At 55.0% G+C, this 9,339-nt stretch overlaps 1 protein-coding gene across 1 annotated transcript; it reads right to left on the bottom strand.

Annotated features, from left to right (window-relative positions):
- Window positions 1–7,483: 7,483 nt before the first annotated feature.
- LOC140265331 (potassium voltage-gated channel subfamily E member 3-like) lies at window positions 7,484–8,541 on the bottom strand. Its single transcript, XM_072361252.1, has 2 exons — window positions 8,490–8,541; window positions 7,484–7,818 (listed from the first exon to the last, which is right to left on the bottom strand). The coding sequence occupies exons 1-2, from the start codon at window positions 8,539–8,541 to the stop codon at window positions 7,484–7,486; spliced, it is 387 nt and encodes a 128-aa protein (XP_072217353.1).
- Window positions 8,542–9,339: the final 798 nt, after the last annotated feature.

Genomic DNA, 9,339 nt, shown 5'->3' with positions numbered 1-9,339 from the left:
TCAGTTGGAAAGGCTTACTTAGCCACAAAAGGTGTCTTTATGAATTAAGCAAATTAGGTACGGATACAGAAATAAAAGGATACCGAAATAACGAGGAAAGCAATAAAAGCTAGCAGAATTATATTCAGTGAATGAAAGAACTTATGGTCATCCAACTGACAGGGGAACAAACCCAGGGGGGGGGGGCAGGAACAAAGGTACCTCCCTTCCCTTAACAGCGCGGTGCGGCCACGTGCGCTCCGGGAGAGGGGACGGGAAGGGAGATCGCGAATGGGTCTGGGAGGGGAAAAAAGAAATGAAGAAAGGATGATCTGAGAACGAACGGCAGTTTAATAAACCCAGTGACACTAAACAACAACGAGAGAGTTTCAACAAGGAGAAAAACCAAATCCCGATCTCACCGACGGGCTGCGGGAGGCGAGAAGCTCCGACCACGCTGTCTCCTGGCAGGGAGACGGGACAGAAACCCCGTCCCCTTCCCGACCTCCCCTCCGGTGCCGCCCCCCACGTGCCCATTTAAGGCAGCCCGCAGAAAAAAAAACGTGTCCCCTTCACTCCCATTATCCTACATGACGTTCTGATGTGGAATACCGACACCAACCACGTTATAAAACCATAACAACGTCACAAGAGCACAGCACTGCTGGGGGCTGCGTTCCAGAGCCAGCTGGGTGTCACAGCAGCCCGGGATGCTGACCAGAAGGGCAGCGCCAGCCAGAGATCCAGAGTGAGCGAGGGCTGTGGCGGGCAGGAGCAGCCATGGGGATGGATGGGAGCTGCTCCTCCTCTGCCTCACAGCCACACACGGGGACAGGGACACGGCAGGACGGCGCTGTGCTCACCCACAGGACAGATAAGTCACTCCCAAGCCAGATCCCACCTCGCTCCTGCAGGACCCCGAGAGCTCCCAAGGGAACCCTTGCCCTACAACAACCTTTGGTGCTGCTTTGCTGAGCCCTGGCCACGCTGCAGGTGCTGCCACCAGAAGAGATGATTAGAGCGGCCCGTTCTACACAGGCTTGGGGACACAGGCAGCCCAACACAGCCCTGGGAATGGCTGGCAGACCAGCAACCTGGTGAGCAGGGCTGTGCAGGGGAGGGCAGCACAGCAAAGCAGGGCAGGAGGCTGCTCCTTTCTTCCATCCCTCCTGCCTTGCAGATGGACAGCACAACAAAAGGGCACCAGATGACCAACAGTGCTGGAGCTCAGCCCTGCAAACTGGTGTCCTACAAAAAAAGGTAAGTCAGCACCAAGTTGCAGCCTGTCGGGCTCCTACAGGACCACACAAGCACCCCATGATCCCCCTGTTGTTACCCCAAACCTTTTACTCTGCTTTGCTGAGTCCTGACCCCACTGCAGGTGCTGCCACCACACCACCTGATTGCAGTGGCCGTGTCAATGTGGCATTGCTGACACAGTGAGCCCCAAATGGCCAAGAAACCAATTTCAGAGCAGCAACCCGGTGAGCAGGGCTGTGTAGGGGAGGGCAGCACAGCAAAGCAGGGCAGGAGGCTGCTCCTTCTTCCTTCCCTTCTGCCTTGCAGATGGGCATCAGCACCAAGATGGAAACAGAGCAGGACACACATCCTCAGCTCTCCATCTGGTCTCCATGCCACACAGCACAGATAAGTCAGCCTCAAACAGTGCCCTTTCTAGGGACACTGGAAGCTCCCCAGGGTCTCTCTGTCCTCACAACAACATTTGGTGCTGCTTTGCTGAGCCCTGGCCCTATTGCAGGTGCTGGCACCAGACCTGCTGATTGCAGTGGCCCTTTCCACACATGGCAATGGATATGGTGGGCTGAGCAGCAACCCGGTGAGCAGGGCTGTGCAGGGGAGGGCAGCAAAACAAAGCAGGGCAGGAGGCTGCTCCTTCCTTCCATCCCCTCTGCATTGCAGATGGGCATCAGCACAAGATGGAACCAGAGCTGGACTGAGCCTGCCCTCAGCTCTACATCTGGTCTCCATGCCACACAGCACAGATAAGTCAGCCTCAAACAGGGCCCTTTCTGGGGACACTGGAAGCTCCCCGAGGACCCCTTGCCCTACCCCAAGCCTTGGTCTGCTTTGCTAAGCCCTGACCTCACTGCAGGTGCTGCCACAACAACACCTGATTAGAGCAGTGCATTGTACACAGGCTTGGGGACACAGGCAGCCCAACACAGCCCTGGGAATGGCTGGCAGAGCAGCAACCTGGTGAGCAGGGCTGTGCAGGGGAGGGCAGCACAGCAAAGCAGGGCAGGAGGCTGCTCCTTTCTTCCATCCCTCCTGCCTTGCAGATGGGAATCAGCACCAAGATGGAAACAGAGCAGGACACACGCTCGTCCTCAGCTCTCCATCTGGTCTCCATGCCACAAAACAGATAAGTCAGCCTTAAACAGTGCCCTTTCTAGGGACACTGGAAGCTCCCCAGGGTCTCTCTGTCCTCACAACAACATTTGGTGCTGCTTTGCTGAGCCCTGGCCCCACTGCAGGTGCTGACACCAGACCTGCTGATTGCAGTGGCCCTTTCCACACATGGCAATGGATATGGTGGGCTGAGCAACAACCTGGTGAGCAGGGCTGTGCAGGGGAGAGCAGCAAAACAAAGCAGGGCAGGAGTTTGCTCCTTCCTTCCATGCCCTCTGCATTGCAGATGGGCATCAGCACAAGATGGAACCAGAGCTGGACTGAGCCTGCCCTCAGCTCTACATCTGGTCTCCATGCCACACAGCACAGATAAGTCAGCCTCAAACAGTGCCCTTTCTGGGGAAACTGGAAGCTCCCCGGGGACCCCTTGCCCTCACCCCAACTGTTGGTGCTGCTTTGCTGAGCCCTGACCTCACTGCAGGTGCTGCCACCACAACACTTGATTAGAGCAGCCCATTGTACACAGGCTTAGGAACACAGGCAGCACCACAAGGCCCTGGGAATGGCTGGCAGACCAGCAACCTGGTGAGCAGGGCTGTGCAGGGGAGGGCAGCACAGCAAAGCAGGGCAGGAGGCTGCTCCTTTCTTCCTTCCATCCCTCCTGCCTTGCAGATGGACAGCACAACAAAAGGGCACCAGATGACCAACAGTGCTGGAGCTCAGCCCTGCAAACTGGTGTCCTACAAAAAAAGGTAAGTCAGCCCCAAACTGCAGCCTGTCGGGCTCCTACAGCACCATGCAAGCTCACCAAGATCCCCCTGTTGTTACCCCAAACATTTTACTCTGCTTTGCTGAGTCCCGACCCCACTGCAGGTGCTGCCACCACACCACCTGATTGCAGTGGCCGTGTCAACGTGTGCTGCTGACACAGTGAGCCCAAATAGCCAAGGAAACCAATTTCAGAGCAGCAACCTGGTGAGCAGGGCTGTGCAGGGGAGGGCAGCACAGCAAAGCAGGGCAGGAGGCTGCTCCTTCTTCCTTCCCTTCTGTCTTGCAGATGGGCATCAGCACCAAGATGGAAACAGAGCAGGACACACGTCCTCAGCTCTCCATCTGGTCTCCATGCCACACAGCACAGATAAGTCAGCCTCAAACAGTGCCCTTTCTAGGGACACTGGAAGCTCCCCAGGGTCTCTCTGTCCTCACAACAACATTTGGTGCTGCTTTGCTGAGCCCTGGCCCTATTGCAGGTGCTGGCACCAGACCTGCTGATTGCAGTGGCCCTTTCCACACATGGCAATGGATATGGTGGGCTGAGCAGCAACCCGGTGAGCAGGGCTGTGCAGGGGAGAGCAGCAAAACAAAGCAGGGCAGGAGGCTGCTCCTTCCTTCCATCCCATCTGCATTGCAGATGGGCATCAGCACAAGATGGAACCAGAGCTGGACTGAGCCTGCCCTCAGCTCTCCATCTGGTCTCCATGCCACACAGCACAGATAAGTCAGCCTCAAACAGGGCCCTTTCTGGGGACACTGGCAGCTCCCCAGGGACACCTTGCCCACACCCCAACCTTTGGTGCTGCTTTGCTGAGCCCTGGCCCTATTGCAGGTGATGGCACCATCTGCTTGCAGAGGCCTTTACTATACAGGCATGGGGCCACAGGCAGAGCCATTCAGCCCTGGGAATGGCTGGCAGAGCAGCAACCTGGTGAGCAGGGCTGTGCAGGGGAGGGCAGCACAGCAAAGCAGGGCAGGAGGCTGCTCCTTTCTTCCTTCCATCCCTCCTGCCTTGCAGATGGACAGCACAACAAAAGGGCACCAGATGACCAACAGTGCTGGAGCTCAGCCCTGCAAACTGGTGTCCTACAAAAAAAGATAAGTCAGCCCCAAACTGCAGCCTGTCGGGCTCCTACAGGACCATGGAAGCACCCCAAGATCCCCCTGTTGTTACCCCAAACCTTTTACTCTGCATTGCTGAGTCCTGACTCCACTGCAGGTTCTACCACCACACCACCTGATTGCAGTGCCCGTGTCAACGTGGCATTGCTGACACAGTGAGCCCCAAATAGCCAAGGAACCAATTTCAGACCAGCAACCCGATGAGCAGGGGAGGGCAGCACAGGCCCCCCATCAGCACACGGACGGTCTCGATGACAAAGGCAGCTGCTCTACACTCACCTCATCTTTGTTTGAAGCTGATCAGAGTGTCTAAAACATGACGATAACCTTCAAAACGGACTACTCGATTCATTAAACTCTTTTCTGCTTCTTCCATCTTGTGATACGTTTTTTTTTGGGGGGGAACCGTTTGGGGTTTTTCCTTATCATGCTCATCTCCTTTTATTTATGCATCATAATACTATTGTCATCCGTGGTCACCTTCTACATTTCTCTCCTCTCCATTCTTAGATACTCACTTACAAGCCTTTATAAGATAAAGTGTATTGTAAGCTGAAAGGAGACATGGGGAAGATATCATTTAAAGGAGTATGAACAGGAGGGGGAAAGGCTGTTTGTGAGGGTGGGCAGTGATAGGACAAGGGGGAATGGTGTTAAAGTGAGACAGGGGAGGTTTAGGTTGGATATCAGGAGGGAGTTTTTCATGCTGAGGGTGGTGATGCCCTGGAACAGGTTGCCCAAGGAGGCTGTGGATGCCCCATCCCTGCAGCCATTCAAGGCCAGGCTGGATGTGGCTCTGGGCAGCCTGGGCTGCTGGTTGGTGACCCTGCACACAGCAGGGGGTTGGAGCTGGGTGAGCACTGTGGGCCTTTTTAACCCAGGCCATTCTATCATTCTAAGGATGGGAGCAGGTTGTTGGTCTGGGATAACCAGACTGATGCTCAAACCATCACCCCAACCCCATCACATCACACTGACTTAGTGCACAGACCTGCCTGCACACCATCTGCTGGACCACCAACACCAATCACACCTTTCCCTATGCAACATTCCTGCTGTGGTTTCATAACCCACATCAAACCCCCTTCTCCCAGGCTGAGTCCTTTCTTCCATGTAAACATCCCTGCATAGCTTTATTGACTTCAGGCAGAGCTGGACTATGCTGAGCATGCTCAGAGAACATGATCCTCGTCAGTGACCCCACAGAGCTAATTAATAAGCCAGCAGCTGGCAGCTTGTGTTTCAAGCTCCGTTCTTACAGGGCAAGGACTTACTGAGGAAGGCAAGGCAGCAGCGGTTATCTACTCTGACTTGGTGTGCTAGGGCAACCTTATAGGCACAGCTGCGCATCTCTTTTTGAGGTCATGCTTTTGATTGCATAAATCAAGACCTTCATCACAGTGTTTCCCCCTCTGAAATCCCACCAGCTGCTAAGCAACGATCCTCAGACTGGCACCGAAAGCTTCCTCTGCTGCTGTGTGTGACAAATGCTCAGCCACTGTACTGAGCAGGCCTCAAGAGGAGCCAGACTCCTTCAGGAGACTCAAAAGAGGTGTGGAAGGAAAAGAGTAAAATCACATGGGATCACAGAATGGCCAGGGTTGGAAGGGACCTCAAGGATGATGAAGCTCTTCACTTCACTTGGCCTTCACTTGAATTTAACGTCAGGGGCAGGTGGGTGAAGGAGCTGCCAATGGTGGGCAGTGACTTCTTGCACGAGGGCTTTTTTCCTTGAATGATCTCAGATTTAGGGGAAAGCAGTGGCTTTTCTTTTTTCAGTCCTGTCAATACATCCTGTGACAGCTGTTCCCCCCTCCCTGCCCCCCAAAACTGTACACAGCAGCATAAGGGACTCTGGGGTCACCAGCTCTGCCCCAGTATATCCCAGAAGTGCCGACTGCCATCAGGATGGCCACATCTCCTGGGTTATGGGTGGGATGTTCACCATGTGGCACCCATCCCATCGTGGGGAACCCCATCCAGCCCCAGCACAGGGGATGCTCGGGATGCTAGAGGGGGATCAGTGCCATAGAAGGGGAGAAAACTGAAGCACAAACCCACTGAGGGAAATAGGATGTTCTCTGGCTGTCCCTGCCCACTGTGCGTCCCCTGTTTTATTTGCAGAGAACGGCTTTGTTTGCTTTTCCCAACGTTGTAACTGCAGTGCCAACACAACAAACCCTCCTGAGCCCCCTCCCAGGGGCCATGCATGACAGTGGCATTTGAACCACTTGTCTGGGCATAGAACCCACAGCTGATCCCAAAACAGGGACCCCCAGGGCTCCCCCCCAGACCTCTATGTCACTTTCTATGCCCAGAACATGGCTGAAAGCAAGGGAAATCCTAAATCTGCTGGCTGAGTCACTGCCACCGTTGTGCTAAGGTTGTCAGCCCTCCCCAGCACGCTCACGTCCCATGTTTTGGGTCAGGGCTTGGTGAATGCTCCACAGACAGCCATTGTGGCTGCAATTACAGATATTAATTATGCCATTGTGAGAAGATTAAGACATCGCAGAGACCACGATGGGCATTGCGACCAGCTCACTGTGGTGTCCCCAGCAGGCAGCCTGATCTCAAGGGTAGGAACAAGGCCATTCATTCTCCTGACCACCCCAAAACCAAACCCCAACCGAGCTGCTTTCATAGCAGGGACAAAGCCAAATAGCCCAGGAGGACCTGAGCACTTCCCCTTCCCATTTGGCAGCTGCGGTACAAAAGGGCAAAGCTACAGCTGGCAGCACCCTGCAGGAAGGAAGCAGAAAAATCTCTGCAGCCCCCGGGGTCCAGCCGTGTCCACCCAACACTGACAGCATGGAGATCCCAAGCCATGGAATGAGGCTATGAAACCCAAACTATGGCTTTTTGGCCAGCCCGGAACCAGGTGGAGAAGAAGCAGATGCAAGTCAAGAACCACCACCTCCTTTAATTCCCCACCAATAAAGCGGGGCTCAGCCTGGCTCGGAAATCACAGCTTTTAGCCCCAGAAAAAACCCACACTAAGCAGTGCAGAGAGTGCTTCGGAGGTGATACTGGCTGGTCTGAGCAGGGAATTTTCCTCCTTTACAGCCCTTTGCCAGCCTCAGTAAGTCATCAGAACAGCAGGAAAGTAGACATCTCCACCACCCCCATTCGCTGCAGTGGTTCCGTGGCACCAGGACCTGCCCGCAGGTGACACCGGTGCTCCTGCCCCACACCAGGGCTCAGCACCACGGGGTTCTTTCTGCAGGAGGCACCGGGCTCAGATCATGGAGACCCTGTTCTTGATGTAGACATGGTACGGATCGCTGCGCTTATCCACCTTTCGGGATCGGGTGTAGCCCAGGATGAGGCAGCCCACGGTGGCAGCAAAGAGTGTCATGACAAAGAGGATGTACAGGTAGGCGTTGTCATCCCGGCCAGCGCGGGTGCTGGCGTTGTGTGGGGTGCTGGGGCGAAGGATGGCCCTGTGTAGGGTTTGGTTCAAGGCATCCAGCATGGCTTGAAGGCTGCGGTGCCACGGCTCCGTCCTGTTGTCCTCCATCTCCTCACCAAGCCTGTGTGGGGTGGCAGCATCAGCCCCATGGACGGTGTGCCCTGGGGTGATGTTGGGGCTGAGGATGAGCCCCAAAAGTGTCTTCAAGGCATATAGGGCATGGTTTGATGGAAGAAAAAACCACAAATGCAGCCCCAACCCTGTTGGCAGAGTGCAGAGCCATGGCACCAGCCTTGCTGCTCCCTTCATTAAATCCCTCCTCCCCCCCCCCCCCCCCCCCAAAATCCAAAAAGAATTCAATGCTCCTAATTGAATGAAGGCACTTTAAGAGAACCCGGATGAAACACTTGGTGTTCAGGCACAGATGACCGTCGGACATCCTCTGATGGACAGACAGACGGATGCAACCCCGCCAGGCACTTCCCATGCAGAAACAAGACCCCAGAGATCCCCCCCCTCCCCCCAGGCTCCCCATCCTGACAACATCAGCTCCAAATGACCCCACTGGGGTCAGTGTTACCCCGATGTCCCTTGGCCACCCAGGGGCTCCCACCACACCCCAACTGGTGGGCATCCTAAATAACAGCTCTAGAACTGATTGTGCCATGCACAGACCCCACTCACCCCAAAGAGCCCTGGCAAGGGGGGCACTGACCTCACATGCCCCCATGGACCCCCTCCAAAAGCCCCACAGCAGGGTGCAGCACCCCACTTTATAGGGTGCAATTTGGGATAGGGGTGGGCAAGGGGAGGGGAGGAAGGTTGCACTCACTGGGTGCCCTCACTGCCTTCACGGCCGCTGGGTTGAGCTGGGACTGGAGCATCGCGGCCGCCAGCCGGGTTGGGAGTGCCTCAGCCTCCTCCCCTTCCCGGGGCAGAGCTACCTGCCAAAGCCACCCAGCCCTACTGGTGGCTACCAACGCATCCCCAAAGCCTGCAGTCCCCGTTGTGTGACCTCCTGTATTGGTTATTAATATACAGATGATAGCAAACGTACAGAAGGTATAAATAAAAGAAAACTCACCAGTGGGAGGTGTTACACAGCCCATATAGTGTGTAACATTTTCAGGGCACTGGGTCTGCCATCCCAAGGTCTTTCGTTCAAGTCCCGCAGGGTTTCGTATAATCTTTTTGTCCACCCCTGCAGGGACTGGGAGTCTGTCTTCAGGGCAGCCTTAAGGATACCATTGTAGCGTTCAATAAGGCCTGCCCCTGTTGGATTATATGGCAGATGGAATCGCCATTCAATGTTGTTCTCTTCTGCCCAGCGCTGTATCATCGCTCCAGTAAAGTGAGTCCCTTGGTCGCTCTCGATGACTTGAGGTGTCCCATATACAGACATCAGTTTAGTGAGTGCCTTAATTGGTATATGCTTGATTTGCCTTTGGTACGGGATAGGCTTGCAGCAGTCCACTTACAGTATCAACACAGGTCAGGGCATATCTCGCCCCCTCAGACCGAGGGAGGGGCCCAATGTAATCAACCTGCCATCTCTGAAGAGGTCTATATCCTCTAGCAATGTGGGATGTTGTTTCAGGCAACGGTCTTGGTCTCATCTTTGAGCAAGCGTCACAGTCCTGACATGCTTGGACGATATCAGATAGCTGTACAGGCAGCCCCCA

The sequence above is a fragment of the Excalfactoria chinensis genome, unplaced genomic scaffold (assembly GCF_039878825.1).
Source record: "Excalfactoria chinensis isolate bCotChi1 unplaced genomic scaffold, bCotChi1.hap2 Scaffold_84, whole genome shotgun sequence".
Taxonomy (NCBI): Eukaryota; Metazoa; Chordata; class Aves; order Galliformes; family Phasianidae; genus Excalfactoria; species Excalfactoria chinensis.
This window is presented reverse-complemented; position numbering and strand designations above follow the sequence as displayed.

Excerpts from the sequence above, each read along its gene's own strand:
- LOC140265331 (XM_072361252.1), bottom strand. The coding sequence starts at position 8,541 with ATGCTCCAGTCCCAGCTCAACCCAGCGGCCGTGAAGGCAGTGAGGGCA. Across the intron at positions 7,819-8,489 it reads GAAGGCAGTGAGGGCACCCA|GGCACACCGTCCATGGGGCT; the intron begins GTGAGTGCAACC and ends ACATCACCCCAG.